General features: G+C 50.7%; 9 protein-coding genes across 9 annotated transcripts; 5 read left to right on the forward strand and 4 right to left on the reverse strand.

The window, feature by feature from the left end:
- Positions 1-117: 117 nt before the first annotated feature.
- Positions 118-3,735, reverse strand: C8Q69DRAFT_474044 (putative mitochondrial dynamin GTPase). The gene is made up of 3 exons (XM_028631099.1): positions 3,149-3,735; positions 1,066-3,084; positions 118-1,010 (listed from the first exon to the last, which is right to left on the reverse strand). The coding sequence occupies exons 1-3, from the start codon at positions 3,447-3,449 to the stop codon at positions 574-576; spliced, it is 2,757 nt and encodes a 918-aa protein (XP_028483221.1). The 5' UTR covers positions 3,450-3,735; the 3' UTR covers positions 118-573.
- Positions 3,736-4,043: 308 nt separating this feature from the next.
- On the forward strand, positions 4,044-5,405 carry C8Q69DRAFT_487723 (putative glutamine amidotransferase; the record flags this gene model as incomplete). Its single annotated transcript, XM_028632005.1, has 4 exons — positions 4,044-4,058; positions 4,144-4,239; positions 4,317-5,049; positions 5,113-5,405. The coding sequence occupies 4 exons, from the start codon at positions 4,044-4,046 to the stop codon at positions 5,403-5,405; spliced, it is 1,137 nt and encodes a 378-aa protein (XP_028483222.1).
- A 153-nt stretch (positions 5,406-5,558) lies between these two features.
- C8Q69DRAFT_327905 (hypothetical protein) lies at positions 5,559-7,099 on the reverse strand. Its single transcript, XM_028627438.1, has 2 exons — positions 5,660-7,099; positions 5,559-5,604 (listed from the first exon to the last, which is right to left on the reverse strand). Exon 1 carries the CDS (start codon positions 6,977-6,979, stop codon positions 5,831-5,833), a length of 1,149 nt encoding a protein of 382 aa, XP_028483223.1. The 5' UTR covers positions 6,980-7,099; the 3' UTR covers positions 5,559-5,604; positions 5,660-5,830.
- A 1,213-nt stretch (positions 7,100-8,312) lies between these two features.
- Positions 8,313-10,142, reverse strand: C8Q69DRAFT_508807 (nuclear and cytoplasmic polyadenylated RNA-binding protein pub1; the record flags this gene model as incomplete). The annotated part of the gene is made up of 5 exons (XM_028633015.1): positions 8,313-8,506; positions 8,565-8,706; positions 8,767-9,414; positions 9,477-9,578; positions 9,762-10,142. The coding sequence occupies 5 exons, from the start codon at positions 10,140-10,142 to the stop codon at positions 8,313-8,315; spliced, it is 1,467 nt and encodes a 488-aa protein (XP_028483224.1).
- Positions 10,143-11,310: 1,168 nt separating this feature from the next.
- C8Q69DRAFT_446362 (hypothetical protein) lies at positions 11,311-12,531 on the forward strand (the record flags this gene model as incomplete). Its single annotated transcript, XM_028629126.1, has 3 exons — positions 11,311-11,451; positions 11,502-11,627; positions 11,719-12,531. The coding sequence occupies 3 exons, from the start codon at positions 11,311-11,313 to the stop codon at positions 12,529-12,531; spliced, it is 1,080 nt and encodes a 359-aa protein (XP_028483225.1).
- Positions 12,532-12,649: 118 nt separating this feature from the next.
- On the reverse strand, positions 12,650-14,106 carry C8Q69DRAFT_327984 (zinc finger protein-domain-containing protein). The gene is made up of 2 exons (XM_028627439.1): positions 14,048-14,106; positions 12,650-13,912 (listed from the first exon to the last, which is right to left on the reverse strand). Exon 2 carries the CDS (start codon positions 13,867-13,869, stop codon positions 12,769-12,771), a length of 1,101 nt encoding a protein of 366 aa, XP_028483226.1. The 5' UTR covers positions 13,870-13,912; positions 14,048-14,106; the 3' UTR covers positions 12,650-12,768.
- Positions 14,107-17,825: 3,719 nt separating this feature from the next.
- C8Q69DRAFT_523112 (arrestin domain protein) lies at positions 17,826-20,926 on the forward strand (the record flags this gene model as incomplete). The annotated part of the gene is made up of 3 exons (XM_028633563.1): positions 17,826-18,585; positions 18,650-19,710; positions 19,769-20,926. The coding sequence occupies 3 exons, from the start codon at positions 17,826-17,828 to the stop codon at positions 20,441-20,443; spliced, it is 2,496 nt and encodes an 831-aa protein (XP_028483227.1). The 3' UTR covers positions 20,444-20,926.
- A 733-nt stretch (positions 20,927-21,659) lies between these two features.
- Positions 21,660-22,630, forward strand: C8Q69DRAFT_446365 (acetyltransferase, GNAT family; the record flags this gene model as incomplete). Its single annotated transcript, XM_028629127.1, has 2 exons — positions 21,660-21,773; positions 22,010-22,630. The coding sequence occupies 2 exons, from the start codon at positions 21,660-21,662 to the stop codon at positions 22,628-22,630; spliced, it is 735 nt and encodes a 244-aa protein (XP_028483228.1).
- A 1,298-nt stretch (positions 22,631-23,928) lies between these two features.
- Positions 23,929-26,138, forward strand: C8Q69DRAFT_328289 (hypothetical protein). The gene is made up of 2 exons (XM_028627441.1): positions 23,929-24,889; positions 24,942-26,138. The coding sequence occupies exons 1-2, from the start codon at positions 24,328-24,330 to the stop codon at positions 25,988-25,990; spliced, it is 1,611 nt and encodes a 536-aa protein (XP_028483229.1). The 5' UTR covers positions 23,929-24,327; the 3' UTR covers positions 25,991-26,138.
- The last annotated feature ends 55 nt before the right edge of the window (positions 26,139-26,193 follow it).

Here is a 26,193-nt window from a genome sequence, read left to right on the forward strand (position 1 = left end):
AAGAACCCTCTCCACTGTTTTCGGCCCGGTTTGTCTTCGGCCACGCTGTCCATGGTTATAAATAACTAGCAGTTAACTACATGACGCATTATTCCTCGCCTCTGAGGATTTATTTCTATTTTGGGACGTAGTCGATCGGCTCCATTCGGATCATGTTGTTTATTATCACATAATCATAGTCTTGGATGGATGTGGTTCACTTGGGTCTTACTTTTATTTCCTATGACCAATGTACATACTTAAATCGACGCTCTTAACTAAAAAAAGGTCGCCTCGCTTCTATATGGTTTTCTCATGTTGGAGTTAATACTCTCTAGGAAGGAGGTGCTAATTGCACAGTATGGGAATGTCTTGTCCCTGAGTCGATTGAATGATTACACCCTGGCCATTGCGCGCTCGTACATATTTGCTTAAGAAATAATACATCGAGGAGAAAAGGAAAGCAGTCTCATTCCGGACGCCTCCCGGACACAATTATGTGAACGACTTTCTACAAACGGTCAAGACTGTGATGGTATATCGTGGAATGCAGAAAGAAGCAAAGATAAAGTCAAAGTCAGGTCGTGGAGAGGATTAAAAGAGGCTCCAGCCGCGCGTCGTCTCCTTCGAAGGCACCGGACGCTGCGAGGACTTGGTGAAGTTGCGACCTTCCAGCTGGCGCAGGCTCTCAATCTTCTGCAGAGCCAGTTCCAACAGCTCCTTCTTCCTGATCACATCCAGATGTCGGCGGATGCGAGGATCCTCACGCGCAAACCGTTCGACCTCAGCGTCGGACAGATGTCGACCCAGTCGCATGTCCAACTCACGCGGGAAATTGTAGTAAAACTCGGAGAGCAACTCAACATTCAGGAAAAGTACAGCGGTCGACGTGAGCTTGTCGGCAACGACGTCGAGGAATACCTCAGGGCAGTAATATTTGTTCTTCTTGTTGTTGCACTGTTTCGAGCGGACCGCAAGGAGTCTCATTTTGAGAAGATCGGCCCGATCGCGAAGGAAGATGCCCTCACGAGCTAATAGATGGTTAGCATCAGCATCAGACCGTAAAAGAGGAGACGGACTACAAACCTTTCTGCAGGAGGGATGAACTGAACCCGCCCGCACCGCCTGCGCCATCGCCTTCCAGAACAACGTCTCCCTTTCTCACTTTGTCGACAAAGGCCATCACATCCTTCAGCTTTCTTCTTCCGACGTCCTGCTCGACCTGCTTTAGAGCGGATTCACAGGATCGCAGCTCATCCTTCAGTACCCGGCTAACGTTTTCTCGTCCCTTGGTCCATTCCATATCCTCCACTTCGATCTCGAACTTGTAAGGCTTGATGCAATTCTCTACCTGGTCACTTGTGCTGAAGAAGCGGTCGTTGAGGATGGTCGTGCAAGCCTCCTTGATCTGTTTCTGCGCGTACGGATGCGACGCAAACGTAGAGTTGGCCACAAGATGGTCGACATGGCTCTGGAGAGCGTTTGCAACCACCGTGGTCGCGAGTCGGCCAATACCAGACTTAGTCAAGGAAGACGTTGAAGCATCGAGCTTTCTGTGCCAATACAGGGACTCCGGATCCGCTTTTGGCAGGTCCGTAAGAGGGTCCAGCTCAGGCATCGGGGGCGACAAGTCATCGAACGGCTTGTTCCAATATCTTTGCGCAAGAATGTCCATCACGCGCTGATCCAATTCATTCTTGAGCATCTCCCGGACTTGCGGCCGGCCAAAGTGCTCCGTGAACTCCTTGAAGGAGTGCTTGAAGCTGTCAAGGCTCTCTGCAAGATAAGACTCCGCGCTGAGCGGACGGTCGTTGTATTGAACCTTGAATTCATAAGTCGCTTCTTCTAGCTCTTGACTGATCGCATCCCTAGTTCCTGCTAGGCTCGACGCCATTGTTTGTTCGAGAACATGCATCAGTTTCTTACGGAGAGTCGAAACCCCGACCTCAACGCCGGAATCCGGACCAAAGTCCGCAGGGTGCGTAGAGAAGTAAGCATTCTCATTTTTCAAAATGGCGCTGGAGATATTACCACTCGCCCGAGAGAAGAGCGCTGTGGTTTGAGGAACCCGACAGACCACGCCCACATAGCCTAGCCGTAGAGGATATTTCTTGTCCTGCAAGATGCTTGCACCTCTTTCTGGATCCACCAGATCCATCTTCGTGACCACACCAATTGTTCTCTCTCCTCGGGGATCAACTCTGCGGCTGGCCTTTAGGGCGGTCGAGTTGGCCAGATCAACATCCGCGGCCGATATGGCGAGAATGATGTTGGGAGGCTGAATATACTTGTCACACAGATCGGATATCTTCTGCTTAAGCTCCGGGGGCTGATCCCGGCCCGAAACTTGTATATATCCAGGAAGATCAATGAGAGAGAGATCAGGAACGTGAGGTGAAAAGATCGTCAGGCGAATGGGATCGTCGCTGACGCAGTCTCTCTCGGGTACAGCCAAGTTCAAGTCGGTAAGAGTCCGTTGAATCTGGGTGAAATCGGTGATCTTCCCGAGACCAAGAGTTGGGAACTCGCCGTACTCTGTTTGGCTATCGGGCGTGTTGACCAAGGTAAGCTCGATCGGCCGGCGCGTCACCATGTTGAGACCCTTTGGGAGGAACTCATGTCCAACGATAGCTTCCAGGACAGAGCTTTTACCCGAAGACTGAGATCCAATGACCACTATTGATGGAAGCGTCAATGTGCTCGACTGCCCCACCGTCTGCAGGATATTTCTGATCTCGATCATCTTCCGCGTGAGAACCATCATCTGATCGTCTATCGCAATCTGCGTCGCACCTCGGACATCTCGTTCATCAGATTTGTCATAACCGAAAGCAGAAGCCGTTGCAGCTCCAGCAGCCGCAGCATTACGATTATCTCTGGGGGATCCTCCCTGGCCGCCAGAACCGCCGCCTTCAGACTCAGACTCCTCCCCTAGACGGAAGATCTTCTGCATCCATTCCGGAAGTTCCATCTCTTCCTTTTTCTTTTCCCAGCCACGACTCGTCTGCTCAGCCATACCCTGAAGCCCGTTGAATAGTCCAGTTGCCGTATCAGTAGCAGTCTCACCTGCCCGCTTGAGGATGTCGATGGCGTAGTTTCCCGCCTCTGTACTCAAAGAATGTCGGTCAGCAAATGTACCTCCCCTCAGAAAAGCTCTCTGGAAACGTACGATTCGCTTGATATTGTATATAAGCCAATCCGGCAATCATCGCTCCCCCGAACATAGCTGGAAGCCTGACTAGCTTGAGCGCAATCCGGGGTAGCATCCTCGCAAAGGATATCGTCCGCACCGCCGGAACATTGTTGTGTATAGCGTTGGCACCGACCGGCCACGCTCGACCCCGTAACACTGCATTTCCATCTGCACGGAGGAGACCACCAGTTCTCGAACTCACGCTGTGCATATGGCGGGCCAGCAGGCCCCTCCTCAACAGCGGAGTCAAACGGTGGGAGAGAATCCTCCCGCTCATGGTTATCGAATTTTCATGCGTGTCTCGGAATTGGCGAAATCAGCATGACCATTTTCCAGCCGCAGGCCAGATGGTCGAATGTCCGGTTAGATGGAATTCCTGCGCAAGACCGACGTCTGCGCAGTGGCGATATCTAGCAGAGCAAAACAACAGTCGATTACGGAGTCGGTCTCGCGATGCCCGTGACCTGCGCTAGTGGCCGCTTCGGCAGCCGGAGAAGCGGTGAGTCACGTGCGCCGTGTCATGGCTGCGGTGTGAGATGGATGGCGTGACGACGAAGGTATGGAAGGTAATCGGATTAACAAACAGACGGTGTGGGAATTCCTGGTTTCTTTTTCTTTTCCAGATACCCTTGATTTATTATTCTTTCCCTTTCCCCGTACAGGTTGCGTTTCTTTTCTGTCCGCTTATCACTCTCTTGGCATTTGACAATCGGTGTATTCCTATGACTCTTACGTCCGGCAGAACTTGAGGAGTCGCTTTCTTCCCTTCTTCCCACGGCGATTTCCCCTGGGTTGCCCGGAGTTTTCTTTTTGAATTGGTTTATTCTACCTGAAAGTGTGTTAATCTCAACTGTGCAATTTGTGACCCAACATGTGCCGTCTCCTGGTAAGTTACGCCGTTCATTTCGTCCTGGTACTTTACTGTAGTAAGTACGCGCCACTCGCAGCTGAACTGACCGCTCCAAACCCAGGTCTACAAAGGAAGAAACGATATCCTGCTCAGCAAACTGATCACAGAACCAAGCCACTCGATTCTTACCCAGTCCTATGATTCGAGATTGAGACTTGTATGTTAAACTACATTTCTGACACCTATAACTGGCAACGAAGCAATCAATCTAACCGGAATCCCGCCATCGAACAGGACCGACGCCGCCCCGTCAACGGCGATGGTTTCGGAGTAGGATTCTACACGGACCCTAAGCTCGGCCCTGAACCATGCATCTTCACATCGACACTACCGGCGTGGAACTGTGAAAACCTCGAGCGTCTGGCAGCGAAGACATGCTCGAACCTGATCTTCGCACACGTGCGGGCAACGACCGAGGGCACCCTCGCGGAGAACAACTGCCATCCTTTCCAGCACAATACCCTGATGTGGATGCACAATGGCAATGTTGGCGGATGGAAGTACATCAAGCGCGCGCTGGCTGACTCCCTCGCGGACAAGTGGTATCTGGGCGTGAAGGGAGGGACGGATAGCGAATGGGCCTTTGCTCTGTTCCTCGATTTGATGGAGAAAGAGGGGGCTGATCCTAGCTCTGATCCTGGCCCAGAGGGTTTTGGACAGGCGTTCCTGCGCCGCGTTATGATGAAGACGATTGCTAAGATTAACGAGTTCGTGCGAGAGATTCCGGAGAAGCATAATGTGACAGGAGTGGAGACGCGCAGCCTGCTCAACTTTGCCGTCACAGATGGACATACGGTCATCTGCACTCGGTATATAAGCAGCAAAACTGACGAACCGGCGAGTTTGTACTTTTCTTCCGGCACCAAGTGGAAGGAGGGCAAGACAAAGGGCCATTTCAAGATGGAGCGTCACGACAAAGGTGCTGATATTGTCTTGGTGGCTAGTGAGCCTATCACTTTCGAGAGACGTGAGTGGATTCGTTTTTCTATATCATATAATACACTCCATTGCTAACTTTCGTTTCTGCTAGATAACTGGGTGTCTGTTCCTACAAACTCGATTCTCACCATACACAAGCAGACTGTGTTATTGCATCCTATCCTGGATGAATTCTATGATGATGACCCCAACATGGACCGCTCCTCCTGCTATGCGGTATCTCAAGGTCAGAGTGCTGCACAGGGCACCGCAGTCCCATCCCAGAGTGCAGCCGCTGCCTGCACGCCTCCCGAGCCCGACTCGGCGGACACCAATGAGCATATCAATGGCCCGAGACTGCACGAACTGAGCCACAAGATGACACAGATCCAGCTACAAACTTGAACGGGACCAAGCTTGTGCTATTGATTCTTTCCAATCTAGGGACAACTGGAAGGATGTTGTATGAATTTGATTCACGAATGCTGGAGTTAGGAGACGCAGATGTCGGGAAAGGTTGAATTGGCGTTCGGAATGGACTTCGGAGTTTCCAGATGCTTTCACGTCGTTATTCTAATACATTTTTGTAGTTAACTATTCGAACCTTCAACATTTCAAGTTAGCGAGAATTTCTGTATATCATCGCAGAGAATACATACCATTTGTAATGTCAGTCGCTTTCACAAGGAATAGCATATCTGATTCTCCAGCTTCACTCCCCACAAGGATGTCGAGCCAGTATAGGAAGGCCAGAAGAGAAAAACTTCTTCCCTTCTCTTTCAATAGTATACGTTGCAAGTCATGTCGACATGCTCACTGGCCCTAAAATCCTAGATATCTTCTCCAGAGATATTCGCATGTTTGAAATATTTCATCCCCACCCACGCGACCACCACCCAAACCCACGCCATGACAGCCGTGCAGACCATCAGGGCAGGATAGTACCCAACGATCGGTAAGGTAGGATCATCCTCCAGTTCCGGAGGTGCATATGGCGTTTCACCAACATCCCATGCCCAGCTCCAGACTCCGAAGCAGCTGCCCATACCGATCACAAACACAATCCACGTCACTATGAGAATGATCCAGCCCCACCATTCTGTCTCTGAGTAATCCCATATATCCTGGACGCTCTTCAGGTCAGAGGAGTGAGTTGCAAGGGGCGATTTCGGACGATGTCCCGCTCTGTGCTGCCGGCTCATAGACTCGGATCGGAGAGGGAAGTAGGAATCTGAACTGGATGATGGGGTCGGGATGTGGACTCCAGCAGCAGCGGCGCCGGTGCCGCTGGTGGTGGATGCACCTCGAATGGTGGAATTGGCAAGACGGGGGAAGGGGATGATGTCTTCGTCGTCGGTCGTTGTCTCATCGCCGAGTATCGAACTGGACACGTTGGGCTGTAGACGCGAAGGAGTGGTGGACGCACTCAGTAGGTTACTGTTGCGTCGTGTGTTCACGCGCGACCATCCGGAGGCAGACATACCATCGTCGCCATCGAAACTGCCTCGTGGAGTGGCTTCGTCGTCGAGAGAGGTTGGACTGACTGGTGAGCGTCGCGAGGTGTTGTCGGTACTGTATCCGTTGGAGTCGCCGCGCGAAACGTCTAAACTCCTGGGCGAGCCATTATTCAGTCTCTTCTCCCTGGATTCGAATCGTGTGCCTAGCAGGGCCGTCTTGCGCAAGGAACCCTTCCTCCTGCGGGTCCGCCTCTGTTGCTGGATCGCTGTCGCCAATGCCCTGCCCTTCGGCCGCGGTGTTGGGAGAGAGCCATCTCCATCGTCCCCCTCGACATCAGCATCCTTCCCAGAACTTGTATCTGTTGTCTGGCTCATCCGGAGGAACGACAGCTTCGCCAAGAGACTGCCAGACAAGCTGCGGCGATGACCAGTGCTGTTGGCGCTCCCCGATCGTGGTCTCCCAAGAAGCTCTCCACTGTCGACGGACCGTCCCACAGGCGTCTGCTCGGATCCATCTTCCATTGGCGCGTCGGGGGCCAGCCCTTCCTCCAATCGTCCGGGATAATTGACAGTCTGGCAGGACAACTTGAGTCCGGCGAATTCGACCAGAGAGTTCTGACGATTCTAAGGAGCTGGTTTCACAGTACAAGAATGGAAGTGGAGCCGGGGTAATGGCATGCGCAGGTAGCTTAAAGCTTGGCTCTAGCGCTAGTTAAACTAGCAAGGCGTGCGGAGATTTCTCCTGGTTTACTTTACTCTTATCATGCTACATCGACTATGCGATCTCGTGAAAAAAATACTTGGACAACGTGGACACGGCTCCAGATGATCATGGAAGCTTGGGCTTCTCCATGCATCCATAGATACTCCAATTTCCGCGTGGCATACGAGCTCTGCTCTCTAAAGTGGTAGGAAATGCAGAGCCGCTTACTTAACATATGCATCTGCTGGGCGCCCTAATGCATAATCCAAGACAATTGTAGAAGGCTCTTCCAAGTAGAGGGGAAATTGGGAGACCGACAGGGCCAGAGATGTACACGAAACGTACGGGAAAGAACGAGACAAAAATAGGGGGAATGTCAACATGGATGACGTATCGGGATGAGCCATTTCAAGATTTTCCACGAACAGAAAGTATGAACTCAGCGTTGGCATCAAGAAAGGTTCAGAGACCACAGAAAGGAAGCTATAGAAAATATTCGCATCGAGGGGGTGCAGAAAAGTAACTAGATTCGTTCACGTGAAGTTCGTCGTAGCATTGGCGAGAAGGAAATATTCGAAAGGCAAATTATGGGATAAGAAAAAAAGAAATAAATTTGTGCGCACATGAAGACATCAGATTCGCTCAGTAAGCCGCGCACATACGAAAAAGATACGAAGATACAAACTTAGAAAGGTAGGCTTATTGAGCAACAGCCAAGTGGCAGAGGGGAGAGAAGCGACAGGAAAGTACTTTTAGTTTACTCAAGGGGGAGCGCCGGAATAGGGGATCCAAGAAGCTATCAACCAAACACACGAACGTTCACGCAAAGACCGGGGAAAGGAATGATCCAATAGACGAGTGGATTCGATTCAGGGGTATTGACGGACAGACGCACAAATTTCATTTGAGGGGGGCCACTGAAGGAAATACTCGTAGAAACGAAAACATTCGCTTGGAAAACCTATTTGGGAATGACAATCTCAGAAGGTAGGTGCTGGAATCGAATAGAAATGGGCGACGAATATAGAACGAAGATGGAAAAAAGTGAGATGCTCTCCTCGCTGCACGAGACAGCTACACTCACGTTCAGAAAGGCATCAAAAACCAATTCAGGAAGGACTATCATCCAACGGAAGCGGCCATGATGATGGACTACGCCTGGTAGCCTCCAAAGCCATTTCCAAAGCCGGCGTTACCAGGCTGAGCCCATGCTGCTCCAGGAGGCGTCTGACCACGGCCATAGCCTGCAGCATTGCCTGGAAGCTGGCCGTAGCCTTGGACTGGGATTCCAGGACCACCGAAATTGGTAGCCTGCTGGTCCCAACCGCGACCAGCCGGACTAGGACCTGAAGCCGTCACAGTCAGCAGGAGAAACGTTTGACCACGGTACATAATTCAACTTACCCGTAGGGGTCATAGGTCCAGTAGGACCTCCGTACTGAGGAAAGTAGGGAGACGCGGCACCGCCAAAGCCAGCAGCAGCAGCACCAGCCTGCTGCGGTGAGAAACCATCGAACTGGCCGGTGGGAGGACGATCCTTGCCCCACTGTGACGCTGTTAGTAAGGGCAATGCCAGATAAGAGGAATATATGATGGAATGACATACGCTGCACTTCAATGGACGTCCGTTGACGTTGTATCCGTTAAGCTGGCAGATCGCCATGGCAGCATTCTCGTGGGTGTCCATCTTCACAAAGGCGAATCCACGGTCGGCCTGGACGCGAGTCTCAACGACGTAGCCGAAATTCTGGAACAATGGGACGAGATCATTCTGTGTTGTGTACGGGGTGAGGTTTCCGACATAACAAGTTGTCTGCCACTGAGGAGTCTGTGCAACCACCATGTCGTAGCTCTGAATGCCATGAGTAGGGAAGTGGTGATGACCAAATGCAGTGGTAGGAGTCATGCCCATGGCGGCCATCGCCTGCTGTTGAGAGATGGAAGGTTGTCCCTTTTGGTTGGCCCAGTTGCAGCGAATAGCACGAGAACCAAGCCATTCCCCGTCCATGGAACTCAAAGCTTTCTCGGCATCTCCGCGCTCGCGGAAAGCGACGAAACCGTAGCCACGGGACCGACCAGTCTTCATGTCCCACATCACGCGAGCTTCAGAAACAGAGCCAAAAGCAGAGAAGGCCTGAAGGAGGACCTCGTCGTTGACCTCGTTGCTCAGATCACCGACGAAGATGTGGAAGTGGTTAGAAGTGTCTTCCTTGTTCGTGTTGTTGGACTGGTAGGCCCAGTTCACACGGATTTCCTAGAGAGAAGACCTGTCAGAGAATGGTTGACATCGAACTGTAACGGAAGAGAAGCGCCTACCGACTGATGGACACGGCGTCCGTTAAGGGTCTGCATCGCTCTCTCTGCCGCACCAGGGTCGTCGTACTCGATAAAACCGTAGTTCAGGCCCTTACTCTGGAACTTCGTCGCAGTTAGCTATCGGCTTCTTACCTCGAGACAGTGTCCGCAAGCTGTCTTGAGCAGATGTAGTCACAGGAATGTGGAGTGGAGAGTTGATTGAGGTGAGGTGCGGAGAATAGATGGAGGTTATGCGGGTGAAGTGAATAAAGGCGGGTCTCAGGCAACAGCTGGTGAACGACTCACGTTCTTGTCCGGAATAATCTTCACACTCTGCACATGACCTGTCGTCTCAAAGATCTGCTTGAGAATGTCCTCTGTGACTCTGGGATCCAGCCCTCCGACATACAGAGCTCGCTTGTTTGGCTCTGGCGCCGCCCGACGCACGTAGCCGCCGGCGCTAGTCGGAGACATCATGTTCCCTGATATCGGGGAGGTAATTGCCGTCGGAATCGGGTTTGTGTTCTGTGGAATGACCACAGGGGGCAGAGGTGGTGGAGGCATATGGGAAGGGTTCCCTTGACTATTCCCCTGAGATCCATCATATTGCTGACCCGGAGCGCCTGCAGCTGCCTGAGGAGGCGGTGGAAGAGTGGAAGAAGAGGATGGTGGCGCGTTGTCCGCCATTGTTGGGCCGAAAGTCGTTTATACGTATCGAATACAAAGAAAACCGACAATTATATATAACTTCGATGAAGGTCGAAGCACTCGATCAATGTAAGCGTTAGCGGGATATCACGATATCGACAACGGAACGGTGCAGATCGCAATGGGAACGGCCGCAAAGCTAGACGAGACGGAAAATGGGCGACTATCAAGGCACCGGTATCAAGTGAACTTGGGGCTAGATCATACAATAGCTTGAGAAGGATGGATCGTTGCGCGCAGGAGGAGCTGATTTTCGTGGCGGATTAATGGTTGCGGGAACGGAGACTCAAACAAACGGCTGTCTAACTAATCCAAAGCCACGAGAAACTGCGAGGGAAAAGCGGCGCAGCTAGAGGCCAAAGAAACGGGATAAAAGGACCAAAAAGGATGAAGATGAGAGGAAAGAGAGAACCAAAACACTCGAGTCCGGACGCCAGGAGACCGCGAAACGGATCACGAGAGATGGAAAAGATGCGATGATCTTATGGGGGGTTTGGATGGGGAGGCGGAAAAGTGAACGAGGAGTTTGGATGGGCAACCTAAGAGCCGCTTGGGGGAGGGGACACGCTAAGTCTGATAGCGTTAGGCGGCACAGCTTGCTCTAGTTACACCATCCGGTACGGAGAGCGTGGTGGCCCATGGCGCATCTCTACATCTTTGTTCGATCAGAAGGGGAGTATCCTGTCGTGAGAGCAAGACGTCCAGAAGCCTCGTTTTAGCCTGCACGGCGTGTTTCTTTGTCGCGTGGCTGTCTGGCTGTTAACGTGCAGGTCTGGTATGCAACAACACCGATCAAACCAGGCCATCACGTCCTCTCATCCACCTTTCTCCAGCTGGAGCACGGTTCATCGTGGACCCATACGCCCTGGGAAGAAGGTTAAATAGACCCCATCGAGATTCGCTTGATATCAATCAGCCCCTCCGCTGCTGCTTTCGATCCAATCTTTTCTTTCCTGTCATTCTTGCTCTGTGATACCCACTCCTGCGCCTCTTTTGTCCCTTTCCCGGCGCGTGGCGTTCTGCGCTTTGGCCAAAGCTCTGTTGGAATAAAGGACGATCTCCAGTCGCAAAGAGGTTGCTGATCAACTACCCTATACTTCTCATTCTGACCCAGCATTTCGAGACGGGCTCTGCGCACCTCCACCTCATGGCGAAGGACTCTTTGAAGGCTGAGCTGCCCTTTCTTCCAAGCAAGCCAGCAGTGCAGCAAGCCTCCACCATGGTTGCCGTGAACTCGACTGCCAACCCAGAGTCCCTTGCGGTTCTCACCGCGATGGTGAATCAGACAGTACGCCCTCTATCCCAGACACGATTGGCCCATGTACTCACATCTGGAAGCTCATTGAGACGGGTCGGTTCTTTCGCTCGTCAGGGTCCATGCTGTCGAGGACCCAGTTAAAGCGGGCGATCCCACCGGCGCACGAGCAATTTCAGAATGCGTTAGATAACCTATCAGAGCAGATCGTATGTCTTCTTCCCGTCTAGTATCTGTTGACAGCAACACATGCAAAGCCTGCTCCCACTCTAAGATCGTATTATCATTGACGCCTTTCAGTTTATCGCCAAGGCATTCCTGGAAAAGGACTATGAAGCTGTCCAGGCGAAGAAAACGACGCCGCCAGCTCCTGTACCAGCAGCGCCTACCGTTGAGCCTCAACCAGCAGAGGACGTTGTGATGAAAGAAGAGCCAGTTGACTCGGGAGAATTGGCCCAGGGATCTGCCAATCAGACAGGAGCGCTATCGTCGGAGCAGAAAAAGGCTGACGAGAAGGGTGAAGGAAAGGTGACTCAAGCAGTGACTCATCAGCAGACGGGACAAGAGAAGGATGTAAAGACCGAAAAGCAAGAAGAAACGGGCACTCAGACAGGCCAGCAATTGGGGGCAGGTGACGAGCTCTTCGGTTCCATGCTTCCTGACACAGGCGGTGCTGGGCCCAACGAGTTCGACTTACATCTCGATTTTGGCAACGATGAGATTGGTAACCAGAACTTTCTGGCGGGAGCCAACTTCCTCGATTCTGCGGCTGGAAATAATGGCGGCCATGGCCAAGCAAAGGATCAAGCCGGCTCTATCAGCTCGTTGTTGCCGGGTCTCGAGAGCTATGCTGCGAATGCAACTGACGAAGAGTTCAATATGGATCTGCAGAACACAGGAAACAACACTTCCCAACAGCAGGGTCAGCAGCAATCAGATGCGCAGAAGGACAATAACAGCAACAATCAAGATGAAGTGATGGCCCCAGGAGGATCCAGCTTCGATGATCTCTTCATGGAGAATGATAATTTCGGCGGGGATGGTGACGATAACCTGCTTGGTGGGGATGGGCTAATGGACATCGGGGAACTGGATGATTCCTGGTTTAACTGAGAACATGGGAACTCCCGAACTAGGACTTCTGCGTCTGTCCTTCACAATAGATATGTACCATTAATATTATTTCTGAAGATATTACTCGTCATTTATTAGTACAATTTGTGACGCATTGATTTTGGTCCCATCACCGACAACACTAGATCCCAGACACTCAAGGAAAGTCCCGAATCTATGTTCGTTTTAAAGCTGACCCGTAAAAGCCATGTTCTATCCTATCCCATTCTACCTCCTCTAAGAAGAAACCCTCCGCTGCATCTTCTCCATTTCCTTCTCTTCCACCCCCTTAACGAACCTCTCCGCAAACGTAACCAACCTCTCCTTATCCGCATCTGTCCTATCCCGCACAATTTCCTGTACCGTCCATATATAACGCACTCGAAAAACCCTCCATAAATCCTCACTAGAACTCGGTCGTGGATAGAACGGATCGTTACGCAGAAAAGCCGTAATGACCTGCTCGAGCCCCTTCTCCTCATCCACAGCGATATCTCGACAGCAGTCAAAATCCAGAATCCACATCATATGTGTCCCGAGAACGTTTGAAATAACCGGATACTCGTCGCGTTCTGATAACGATGACAATGCTGTATTATGAGGCGGAGGCGGAGGCGCCAGAACGAACTCGACATCATTCGCATCGATTCCCGCATTGAAATGCATCGTGGCAAGCGCATCGGCCATTCCTCTGGTATATACTTCCATATCAGAATAGGAAATCCCCAATTGTTCCATCTGGTCTATGTGAAGGGGGAAGTTCCTTAGGGAGAAAAAAGCCCTTTGTCGAGGTGGTCGTCTTGAAGATGGTCCCCCATTATCACCATTCTGGGACGACTCGGTGGGAAGTACGCGTCTTCTTCCTAGGTATGGTCTAATAAGACAGTCTCGGTTCGTATCACTGGCTTTTATCTCTGCGATGATTGATGGTGGACAGTATGTATCGATGAGAAATTCCCGCACCGGCTGAGAGATAGGTGGGATGCGCTGGGCGTGGATAACGTTGCAGGGTGTATATCCCTCTGGGAATCTTATCAGGTTCGTATCCCACCAGTCGGTGTCTGCGGGTGTGATGAATCTATAGCAGGTAGGAATGGTTATTATCGTTGGGCTCGTTTCAGGTGGAGCATTCGCAGTTACTGTCTCGTGGATGGTAGCGTTGTTCTTTTTGAGAGCATGAAGTTGTTCTAGACTCTGTATGACACGCTTGTGCATTTCGAAGTCGTTGGTGAGGGATCGTCCGGGACCGCCGTCTTCTCGTTTGAATGCTGAGCTGTCGTCTGGTTCAGCCCATACTGTGCCGCAGAAGCCAGCGCCGATTCGACGGAATTTTGACATTATTTTTGAGTGCTTGAGATCAGTCCTATTTTGGTATTGGTATCTTGTTAAGAATTAGGTAATGTCATTGTCTTTTAGAATAAGGAATGAATTGGCGGGGGGGGGGGGGGGTATAGCCTGGAGGGGGGGGTTTTTTTTGAGTGGGATCCAGGTAGATGGCGGAGGAGGACTTCCGGACTTTCGAACCCATGGTACAAGCAAGGCAGCACGTAACTGTCTTCTTTGGGATTAGTACTTCATTGAATTAGTATATAGGAAATAAAAGCAGTTCAGAAGAACGATCAGCCTGTCAATGTTGTTTAGTCGTATGGATAATCTACTATGCTGGAAGCCGCCGGCATTAGACCTCGACGCAAATTAACATTGACTCCCGGCCAGGCTTTCTGTACCATATTAAGTGTGGACTATCTAATAGATAATCAACCCACAAGATAGAAATGAATATCCGAGATACAATAATAGAAAGTTGACCAGGGTATCTTCTGAGTATATATGTATATATTATGACTCGAGCTTTCATAGAACCGACTAAGTAATATAGCATCACTAATATCAGGTTGGTAGCCAATCAACAGCTCAGACCAGCCCATTTGAAGCAGCTGCTTATTCCCAATCAATCTGGATACTCCCAGAGGATGCTATCAGTTTTTATCTTGCTCCCCCAAGTAAATCTACTCACGTACACAGCGGACCCTTGATCTGTTTGATCTCAAGTAGAGCTTCGTGCATAGCAATGAGGTATCCATGAAAGTTAGAATAGAGCACACTGCCTCGAAAACTTAACTCGTGGGTGTTAAGCCATATTTCGAGGTATCTAAATATGGTCTCTCTGATCTTTCACTATACGGAGGCAAGTTCAATTGTTGTTAGGCAGCAACCTCATTTCGTTCGTGGCCGAGGCAAAACCTATGATAGAGAACATCTGGAGAGTGCTAGACCCTTCCGTTTCCTGGGGACGACCCGGACGGCCCGGAGATTCTGACTATGTACTTCGTTACCAGTGAAAATTCCACGAAACACCGAGTAGACTGGATAGATGCACATGCATGTGACGACTGCTTACCATAGCGCTGGGTGGTATGATTATGACTCTACCCTCACATATGGTATTATGATGGCTCTGAAAACTTACGGTCTAACAGACTCTTTTTTTTTTCGTTTCCTGTCCCAGTCTTGGGTCGATGGATGGCTTAGGCGCGTGTATAATCGAATAAAGTCCGGGGTAGATAGAGATCATACCATATGCAGGAGAATCCGAGTTTTCGGATTTCATGACCCCGGAAGGTTCCGAAGAGGCAAGGTAACTAACATAGGTAGATGGCTATGAGTAGGTTTTGCTGTCTTTACATGAAACTAAATCATGACGGCACATCGCGGAGCATACAAGGATATTTCCTTGCTGGGATCTTACGGCCGCTCTTGTCGCTTAGAGGATGGCATTCATAGTACGGCTGATGGTGCACATACTGTGATTCATGTAGGGCACGCACGGGCACGGATAATTCTGGTAACATCTCCTCATTATTGCTCAGCGGATGTGATTTAAAGCTATTTTGACCTTGAAGGATATTAACTGCCTAAACTCTGCTGGTGGATTGGCCCGTCTGGACGGGACCAATATGCTGCGGGGTCATGGACAGGGAATCAGGAACCGGTTTCTCTGGTACCGTCACTCCGCGGGAGGTTAACGTCAGATGCTATTACCAGGACGCGTGTCTCAACTGTCAAACAGTGGTCACAGAATGACCTTGTCTCGCAGAGAAAAGATCTATGGTAGAGAGATTCCGGCAGATGAATACTGGTAAGGGGGCCTCTGTTCTGGTTCCGAATGGCCCGGTAGTTCGGGAAGCTTGAGTTGTTGACAGGTGCTAGATACACTCAAGCATGATGCAAAGTACCTTGCCACAGAGCTGATGTTCCGGTGCAATAATGAGTAATAAGACTATATTATTTGATCTTGGAGAACTTTTCCGTCGTTGGTCAAGAACATCTTGCCGCCGCGTAATGTTGACAGTGGCCTCGTGGAGTATGTGGCGGAGAAGGCAGCTCTGGGCTCATACACTCGATCGATGATGACGTGCAGAGAGGCCTGCGTCGAAAATAAGAGATCATTCGGTGTTATTTGGGGGATTATGCTCGGATCGCGCGATACGGGTGGGAGATAAACGCTACTTGGGCACCATCAGAGGTATTATTATTATGGGATTATCAGTCAGTCAGTTAGTTCAGTTAGGATCGGATGATGAAGTCATCGACCGTTTGCCATGTTCCACTTTCCGGGCGACTCCAAATCCGCACAGACTCTCCCCAAGACTAGACAGATCCCTTCGTGAGCTTGTGTGAACTGCGAGGCGTCGTGTGGCTTGACTATCCGGTCACTCTGGTAGGTTGGATTCTTTGTGCAGGAGTAATTAGTAGGAGACATCACCGAGGCATGCAGGAAGAGGAGGAGCATGCGATCCAACGTAGTTCGAGTCTAGATGATCCCGTCCATGGAATAATAACAGTGTAGTTACAAAAACGAAACTGGTGACTGTGTGACAGACCATTCAGGTGCTGCTCGAGGCAGTCCGTCGTCTGACTAGTGTATGTATCTATGCGGTGGCCGTGCTGTCCAAGGATTAATTACCGGTGAGATTGACACAAGCTTATCGTGTAGGTACTTGGGGTTAGTAGTTACCGCTGCTTCTCGACGTGAAGAATCTGCTTGCACCGTGGAGAAATATTTGTCTCCTACTCCAGTGCTCTTAGGCCAAGGGGACAGCCAAGTAATAATGGTCGTTAGCTGCTAGGACGAGCCTCTTCTTTCTCCCGGAAAGAAAGAAACACTCCGATCTCCCCGAGCCTAAAAGTCCCTTGAGGATCATCATCCCCGCAACCCAAAGAGAAAGAAAAGCTTCCAGTTCCAGCAGCCTCCGCGACCGGCACGTCACGGCGCCAACAGTGAAGTGAACAGGTCGATTGTTGCGAGCAGTCGGGTAATCAAGCCTTCTTTTGCCCTTGGATCGACAGAAGTTCAGCAGCAGCCAGAGCGTAGCCGGCCAAGGCAGGAGGAAATATCTCTAAAAAATCGATTGCCCCGTCAGTTCAAGTCCGATCCGATTTCACTAGACCAGATAGTCCTAGAGTGCACTCACTATAGTACTCAGGGACTGCGCCAAAGACTTTCTAACGAACTCAGATTGATCGTTTCGAGGATCAGCACCAGGGCCAGACTGTCCGATCTATCTCCGCAAACGGCAAGACAAGCAAGAAAAAGTCTGATTGATCGTGCTGGCCCGGATCGCCGGAGAAAGACCCAACTTTACTCAGAAGAAAAGCGACCCGCGTCATCATACAGTATTTCTTAAGGGAATCCAACGCCGCCATCCGATTCCCGGGCGAAGCGAACTAGTGAAACACCTCCTCATTTCTGCTCTCTGGTGGATTGTATAGTTAACTAGTGATTCTTATTATTATTATCTCTCTTCTTATTTATCCATCTGGTGATTTTTTACATCCTCTCACCTCATCTGCCTTGGCCCCCCTTTCGTTTTGGCCCCGATATAATACGCATTTAAGCTACAATAGTGTAGGATCCTACCCTCCCGGCGCTTATCCGTGGAATGAAGGATCCGGCCTGATCTATCGCGCATCGGATACGGCAGCACATCTCACCTCACCTCCTTGCATTGCCTCCTCGATAGACAGCGGAAGGCGTTCATCCCCGACTACACACCCCCCTCGCTGGGCAAAAAGCGTAAGTTCTTTTTATTTGATTCCTCTTGCTGTTTGTTCGCGGTCCTCGATTCCCGGCGACATCAGACAAGTCATCCGGGCCTTCCATAGTTGCGCGTTCCCTGGGTATCCGTCGTCGTGCCCGTACAGTCGGAAGCACTCGTTCTTCGACGTCAACGGTGCTCTGGATCGTACCCTTGGTTCCTCGCTTCCGCGCCAGGCCTTTTTTTCCCCCTAATATGTTTTCATTTGCCTCTTGTTTCAGAGATGGAGACTCACCATCGCCTCTACCGCAGGATTCGCTTCGATCCGGCAGCACCCTTGAACATATCGTTCAATTTCTGACCCCCTCAACCGACTCCCTCCAGCAAAACCCGTCCTTCTTTCGCTCTGGACGAACACGCCGTCGTCCGGTGTGTGTCACCCGTATACGCGCAAAGCTGGCTTCCGATCAGTTGCCCAAGGCAACTCGTCGAGATCTCCGAGTATTCAGAAAACTGGCGGGCCCACGGGAGAACGCGAAGAGATTCCTCCGCCTGGGGACCTCTTCGAACCCTTCTGCAACAAGTATCCCGATTGCCAGGACGACCCGCCGCCGCCCGGTTTCGGAGATCATCCTTCCTCCGAGAGATGAGCCAATGATACCCTCTACGGAATCTGCGGCCGGTAGGCTACGGTCCAATTCTACGTCGACTGCATCTGGAGTCGCGGCGCAGAGCGCGACACTGCTCGAACGTTCAGGTAGCTCTGCATCTGATGTTGGCGCTTCCTTCCCCGTCCTGCGGAGAGAGAAGATCGTCGCAACAGGCAATGGGATCTCCGTGGGGGTCGCTTTAGCGGAACCTGTTCTCTTCTTGCCAGGATATGACCATAACGACCCGAGCACGAAGAAATCGGCTATTCTGAGGGGACATCTTCACATCAAAACCACCAAGTCTGTGAAGGTGAAGAAGATCTCTGTCTGTTTCCGGGGTCATGCCCAGACGGACTGGCCAGATGGTATGTCAATCTATTCTATAGACTCTTTTATGCAGTAGATAATGCGCTAACGCACGACTAACAGGGATTCCGCCGAAAAAGGTGCATTTCCATGATAAGAAGGATTTGGTGACTCATGGTCTTGTATATTTCAACCATGGAGATACCGCGATTATGCATAATGACTATGGAGCTCACTATTACAAACTGGCCAAAGTCGCCCCCTCCGTCACGTCAAAAGAGGTCACCACTACGACTCGAGAACTCTTTCTCAAAAGCGTGTCATCGACGTCAGTCAACAGCCATACCACTCCCAAGGAAGCCAAGCGTTTATCGCTGCAGTCGAACCAATCTCGCAGTTTTGGAAAGAATGATCATCCACATAGTGTAGCAGCTCAGCCCCAACGCAACTACAGGCTTTTCCCGCCTGGTGATTATATCTACAACTTTGAGTTCCCGATTGATGGCTCTCTTCCGGAGACCATCAAGAGTGAACTGGGATTTGTCCGATATGACTTGGAAGCCATTGTCGAACGATCAGGTGCATTCCGGCCCAATCTTCTGGGCACCATTGAGATTCCCGTCATCCGCACCCCCGCGGAAGGATCCCTCGAACAGGTCGAGCCCATTGCTATCTCCCGGAATTGGGAAGATCAGCTCCACTATGATATCGTGATTTCGGGCAAATCTTTCCCTCTCGGATCACAAGTGCCCATCGCATTCAAGTTGACACCATTGGCTAAGGTCGAATGCCACCGGATTAAGGTCTACGTCACTGAGAATATTCAACATTGGACTTCAGACAAGAGTGTGCATCGCTTCCAGCCCGCCAAGAAAGTGCTTCTGTTTGAGAAGAGAGCGGATTCCGCCAGTGTTAGCACGTACCCGGGCAGTAATATGCGTGTCACTGCTGGTGGTGGCATCGACTGGGACCATCGGGAAGCCGCTGCGCGTGGTGAAGAATTCATTGATCGGAATCGCACGAGCCTGTTGGGGGATCTAGCAAACGATACAGGTGTTGGACCAACGGAGATGGAGTTTAACGTGCAGCTCCCCAGCTGTCACCAAATGAAGAGTCGGGATGAATCTCAGCGGTTGCATTTCGACACCACGTACGAGAATATCCAGATCAATCACTGGATCAAGGTACGTCGATGATTCTCAGCTATTGTCCTTTCTGTCTGCTTACTGATAACCTTTGCAGATCGTGATGCGCCTCTCCAAAGTCGATGAGAAGGATCCCACCAAACGGCGGCATTTCGAGATCTCCATAGACTCCCCTTTCCACATCCTCTCCTGTAAAGCCACGCAGGCCAACATATACCTTCCCGCGTATTCATCGCCTTCTTCAGATCCATCCATTCCGATTGAAGAATTTGAATGTGGATGTCCTGGAGCCCCCCTCATCAAGAAGGGCAACTCATCTGTTGCACTGTCAGGTTTTGATCGCAATGATAGTGGTTCGGGTTCCGACTCCGTCAATGGACGAGGGAACGGCCTCCCGCGAAGCTTCACCTCCAGCTCGGGCGGCCTGGCTCGTCCTCAGCAAGCACACCTGGCCCATGAACCCAGCGAGCGCGATGCGCGCCCCATGCATCTCCTGCGAGCGCCATCGTTTGCGCCTCCAGCCTTCGAGGATCTGCCTCCGCCGCCGCCTCTTGTGACACCACCTCCGGAATATACCTCGATCGTTGGGGACAATGACCGCGAAGCCGTCCTCGAAGATTATTTCCACCGGCTGTCCTTTTACGAGGAGCATGAAGATGACGACCGCGGAAGAGGGAGAGTCGATGTGCCACTTACCCCAGGAGGACGCGTGAACCGCAGCATGGACGTTCCGCGCGAGTGGATTCGGCTGGGCGACACGATTGTGCAGTGAGCAGAGCACGATATAATACGAACGTTACGGCTATATGTTTTTTGGATTTACGAGATTATGATATACTTTAATATCGGGTTTCTGAGAAGACCATTATAGACTGGCGCCAGTGGTTTTATTCTCGGGTTGATCATGGGCTCCGAAAATTGGTTCCAGGCGTGTTAAGGCTCATGTCGGGTATTGTGCTGTGCTTTTGCATGTCCAAAAGGGACCAGTTTCGGTCCCTATCAGGGTCTTGGGTGGCGTTGGCGCCGGAGAAACAAGCGGAGATGAAAGGAAAAGGAAAAGAGGAAACAAGGCTGCATGATTCCCCATTTGTTGTGGCTCTGTAGAGCGCACTTCCCATGTTGCATGATGTATGTACATACATAGAGCATGTCCATTATGGTACATCCGCACTAGATAGATACCTGTCTAGGTAGATAGACCGCCTATTCTATTTATTCATTTTCTATTGTCAGTGCAGCATCGATCCTCTCTGTCTATAGAGTCTGTGCCACACAAACATCTGATCCATAATACGACCCTGACCCGTCCATGGATGCCGCTGACTCGCAGAGATAAGACTCCCGCCTGGAACTGCCCAGGACGGCTAGCAGCGGCGCTGACTCTCCACCACTCGGCGGGGTCTCTCTCCCATCTTCATCATCGTGGGAGATCCCCGGCAGCAGCGACAGAGGGGATATAAACGAGACATGGCTCGCTGTCTCTCAATAATAATGTCTGCATCTGCATCATCCCACGGCCTCAAACCCCGCCTTCTGCGTCGAGTTGTCCCACCCGACGACGTATCGCCTCACTTATCTCTTGGCTGACAGTCACGCAGATCCCGGTGCTGTAATCTGCAGATGTTGGTGATCTCAGAAGGATTGTCGTCCAATACTATATAACGAGTGGGAGATTGTCTCTCTTCCTTGAGCAAACACTCGCTGTTCGCGCGCTACAAAAAGACGCCTTACGGCCTGCCGCTGAAATAGATGCTATACTGTTGGAATAGAATCAGACAAGAGAAAACGCGTGCTTCATTGAACCTCTCTCTCCACTCGAATCTTCCGATCGATAGGTGTCATCTATTACAGGCTTCTAGATCCCTTATTATTTCCGATTTCGTCGCCGTTTCTGAGCCTCTTTGCTCGGAGACTAGACATCGCCTTCCGGCCATCCCATCTCGTTCCATCCCATCGTCGAGTGGCTCTCCGAGGCCAACAGATTCATAATGGCCATTGAGATCGTTCCTCTCACCGAGGAAGATATTCCTGGCACCATAGAATGTATTCAGCAGGCATTTGCTGACGACCCATACTTCAATTGGGTATTCGATTCTTCCAAGGTATGTATAGGCAGTCCATCAGGGACGCCAGTGGTACTGATGCGAACTGACCTCTCTCTCTGGGGTGTTACCAACTATCGTTCCGAGTTTAACCATTCATTGAAAGGGGGTTAAATGGGTTAAATCCAAGGCCAGGCCCTTTTCAAGACAAGCAAGCTAACATCTACGCTCCTATCGTGGCGCGGTCGTTCATGTCGACCTGCGATCTCTATGATTTGAGTATGTGCTGAATATAGTTCAATAAGAAAAGAAATATCGGCTCCCTGAAGGCCCGCTGTCTTTGGGGAATCAACAATGCTCTGTTCTATGTCGCAAAAGAGACGCCAGATCAGAAAGACAAGGCTGTCGCTCCCTCCTCGCGTGTTCTGGGAGTTTCTTGCTGGATGCCTCCACAGGCTACGGATGTTCCTGAAAGCTGGTACTCTTGGATCCAGTCGTGGATCCTGTCATTCCGCCAGTTAGTCAACAACGTGCGCTTCCTAGGCCGTGGCGGCCTAAACACCCGCCGCTATTGGATCTGGAAGGCGGTTCAGGAAGAGGCTCAAAAGGAGATATGGACGGATCCCAAAGGTTACTATTTCTGTAACATCGTGGCCGTCAGCCCTGAGGCACAGGGGAAGGGAATCGGAAGGAAACTGTTCGAAGTGGTCACCACACAAGCAGATGAGAAAGGTATGAAGTGCTATCTCGAAAGCTCAAAGGGTCACCCGAATGTGGAGATCTACAAGAAGATGGGATTTGAGATGGTTAGAGAAATGGATTGCAGGGATGGAGAAGACGTGTGTAAGGCAAGTACCGCTCTTCGCCAAGCTGTCTCACCCGTAGCTTCAAGATGCTTCTCGATACTGGTTGTCTAACTCTGATGGCAGTTATATTGCATGATACGGGAACCCAAACACAAACCTTGAGTTATCCCTTTTTTTTTTGGCCGCGGTTGTTCTATATTCAAATTTGGAAGCACAGACAACCAAGCATTGGGAAGTATGCTGGAGCCAGTTAAGTTGGATAACTATTTGGCATAATGTTAATGATGTCAAATTTATTTCCGTCTGACGACCTATTTTAGATGACAATGTTTTCAATGGATTTCTTTACGATTTTGATCTCTCTAACTACTTCAATCTGCTGTTCCTCGAGCGGTTCGGGAGACTACAACGCGGGCAGTAACAACAATTGGAAGTGAGAAATACCACGGTAGCGATAGTTATTATTGGGTCGTTTTTGTGGCATATTCCGGATATTAAAGCCGAAAGTAGCAAATTGCTGTGGCCTCCGTGTCGTAAACAATATCTTATTGTTGACTATGCTTCTCTGTTTGGGCCATTGATGGTCGTCCCCGCCGCGATCTAAAACAATGGTCCGACCAGAACGCCTCCTTGGCCCCGTAAAGTGTCCAACATAACTAACTCAAGTCGATTGAGTTATCCGTCTGCAACGGCCCCCGAGAAGGATATGTGACCTGATGCTCGCTGCAACATCGATGAACCATCGAATTCGGCCGAGCATGCTGAATAGCGAAGACGCGCCTAGCCCCCGAAGTCTCGAACGCAGCCCATGAATCTCGTGGCTGAAGATTCATAGAAGGAGAAACTAATAGCTGCGCCGCTTTTGCACTATTCGATTCTGGTACACCAGATGCAAGAGATGAACAGGCGCGGAGGAGGACCAAGCACTCTATCAGAGGAAAGGTGATGAAAACCCGTCCATCTCGGCAGATCATGCTCCGTGCTCTCTGGGCTGAATATTGCTAGCCCATTTTCCTGTCCAAAAGGGATGAAGTGGGCGGTTCCGCAGTCGATTCAATACTCTATATGGATATAGTGTCGGCTCTGTTATCCAGAAGATCTCCCGCAATCTGATGCTCTCCGCCATCACGATCACTGCATGTCCATGTATGGATGCAGATCTTCTATACGATAGTACCTCTCTGCAGATAAGGTTCTTCATCTTTGCGAGACTCTGTCTACTTTCTGTGTAGGACAGTCTCTTCAATGTCTGAACTGGTCTGTACCTGACCTTTGGCCAATTCTCCTGTCGCGTTCACTTTCCTCGCTCCGATTCCAGAAATTGCTCAAAATGGCAGGCAAGCTAAAATAACCCGCTAGCAGGGTCAATCACAACTTGCGCATATGCCAGCAATTTTGGTTTATGCTCTTGGGGATGCGGAGCCTCTAGGGAGGTACCTGAGACCCAGTCCTTTTCACTCATTGTTTGAGCACGAGACCTGGTCTTGGCAGCGTAACGTGTCTTTGGATAATTGACCTGCCTCTAATTCGTCTTTTTCTTTTTTGTCTTTCTTCTTGCGCGGCCTTCGGGTTGGGTTGTTCTCTTTTGATTTTATTTCTTTTTTAACTTGACAGCTGGTCTGTTCTATTTCATGGGTGTCTAAATTGTCTTTTTCTTTTTTTTTTTGTATTTCTCGTTTTGACTGTTATACCTGGGCTAGGAAAGCTGGACTGCTGATGCCCTGGGTACTTCTAATATTCATTTCTTGACTTTCGTTCAGCTTGGGCTCTATCGATTGGGCGTTTACCTGGGGGCATAGTTTTACATAATGAATGAGAGGCGTGTAACGAGGCGCGCTAGAGGAGATGTGTATACTCGCGACAATAAGGGACTTGAGCGACGACGGGTACCACAAGCAGGCTTGAATCGCCCAGCTTCAGGAATAGAGGATGAACTCGACGGACGCAGCGACGAGGAAAATGAGAGCTTCTTCGCATACTTGAAGTCAAGGAAGAGTATGCGCACGAAGTCTTCACCTCGAGACATCGCACGAGACAACCGTCGAGCCTTGGTCCAGAGACATACGCCTTCCTCTATTGCGCTGCCCACGGGGAGTCCTGGAACAGCAGGCGAGGATGAGGCGGTAGAAGACATGGAAGATGTCACAGCATCAGATAGCCAGAGCGCATCGTCAAGTGATGAGGAAGCGGACGAAGAGCAGCAGAACTCGCCTGGTTCCCCAGGCTCGGCTGGGGTTCCTCAGATCACAGCATCGCCTCCTGGGGCTCCTACCGTTCCAACAGCGGGCAGTATCCGTCCAATGCCCCATGGCTTTCCCAGAGGGCTGCAGAGCACACCTGAGAAGGTAGGACTGGTGGTAGGCCTGACAGGTTAGTCCTCCTCGCGCATGGGATTTGTGTCAACTTCTAACCAGTTTCTTAGTTGGATGCGCCGTAATCGTCTTTATAGTCGTGTTCTTTGTTATTCGACGCAAACGCAGTTCCAACTATCTGCGGTCACGTTTGAATGGACAACGCTCGCAGCACCGTCCCACGCCCTCAGGACCGATAATGAGTGAAAAGTCATGGCCTGAGAGCAATCAAGCGGGCTGGGATGTTCCCAACGAGCTGAAGATGGCCCGAGACCAAGCTATGAATAAGTCCTCCGTCGGATCCGACTTGGAATCGAATCGCTCTAATAATCGACCGCCATCCCTCAGAAGCCGGCTTCTGCGTGGACCGCTCACTTCGAATCCGTTGAGCCCGATGAGTCCTAAGTTCTTCCTCAGACGAAGTTCAGCAGCAAGGTCGAGTAACGGATCCGATAATCTGACTGCGAGAACTCCGCGCAGTCCAGCTACCGCTGCCCTTGCAAATCGGAGCCACTTGTCACTCGGTACCGAGTCAGACACCAATTCGCGTGACTCCAAAGTGGACTATGAAATAAGTCCTTTCGAAAAGGAACTTTCCATCGAACCTCTTTCCCCGCCTCCCAAGGTTCGCAAGCCGGGCGTCTCATACTTCTCCTGGAGCACGGCACCAACAACTCCAGGAACAGGCGTCCGGGACACATTGACGACACAGGACGGCGAACCGCCGCGTTTCCGTACTATAAACAGCTGGGTTAACCATCAATCCCGACGACAAACCGAGATCGGAGACAAGCATCCCTCAACCTCATACGCGCCACCACCTATCCCAGAAAGCAACTCAGTTAACCGCTACCCACCATATCCCCCTACTCCTCCGATCGCCCACAGAGAGCCAGACACTCCCACGACCCCAAGAACACCGCGCACGCCCGGCACTCCGGCCAGGATCCAGCGTTCTACCCTCCAGTCGTTCATGAGTAGGCACAACCGCACAATGTCCTCGACTACCACTTCCACACTCCCCATCTTCAGACAACATCCCGGAGAGGAAGTTCCAATTCCCCGTCCCCAGAGAATTCGCAGCTCGAGCTTGAGAAACGTCACTCCGTGGCTTTCTTGATTTGATAGAATCTTTTTACGAAGCGCGTTATTCCGATAATAGCCAGGAGCTATTTACCATTGCCTCTGTGGATACGGGAAGAAAAGAGGATAAGGATCAAGGTGGTGGAGGTAGTTTTATGTGTAAAATTATACTTATAATAATGTCAACTTTTCCATTTTGGCGTTTATTTCCACTGTAGTGATAGCGATACGAAGCATAAC

The sequence above is a fragment of the Paecilomyces variotii genome, assembly GCF_004022145.1.
Source record: "Paecilomyces variotii strain CBS 101075 chromosome Unknown C8Q69scaffold_9, whole genome shotgun sequence".
Classification (NCBI taxonomy): domain Eukaryota; kingdom Fungi; phylum Ascomycota; class Eurotiomycetes; order Eurotiales; family Thermoascaceae; genus Paecilomyces; species Paecilomyces variotii.

What these genes read in the sequence shown, in the direction of transcription:
- C8Q69DRAFT_474044 (XM_028631099.1), bottom strand. Translation starts at nt 3,449, where the DNA reads ATGAGCGGGAGGATTCTCTCCCACCGTTTGACTCCGCTGTTGAGGAGG. An exon ending in TATACAATATCAAGCGAATC is followed by an intron (nt 3,085 to 3,148) that starts GTACGTTTCCAG and finishes CTTTGAGTACAG; the next exon opens with AGGCGGGAAACTACGCCATC. An exon ending in TTCATCCCTCCTGCAGAAAG is followed by an intron (nt 1,011 to 1,065) that starts GTTTGTAGTCCG and finishes ACCATCTATTAG; the next exon opens with CTCGTGAGGGCATCTTCCTT.
- C8Q69DRAFT_327905 (XM_028627438.1), bottom strand. Translation starts at nt 6,979, where the DNA reads ATGGAAGATGGATCCGAGCAGACGCCTGTGGGACGGTCCGTCGACAGT.
- C8Q69DRAFT_327984 (XM_028627439.1), bottom strand. Translation starts at nt 13,869, where the DNA reads ATGTCAAAATTCCGTCGAATCGGCGCTGGCTTCTGCGGCACAGTATGG.
- C8Q69DRAFT_328289 (XM_028627441.1), top strand. Translation starts at nt 24,328, where the DNA reads ATGAATGAGAGGCGTGTAACGAGGCGCGCTAGAGGAGATGTGTATACT. An exon ending in ACTGGTGGTAGGCCTGACAG is followed by an intron (nt 24,890 to 24,941) that starts GTTAGTCCTCCT and finishes CCAGTTTCTTAG; the next exon opens with TTGGATGCGCCGTAATCGTC.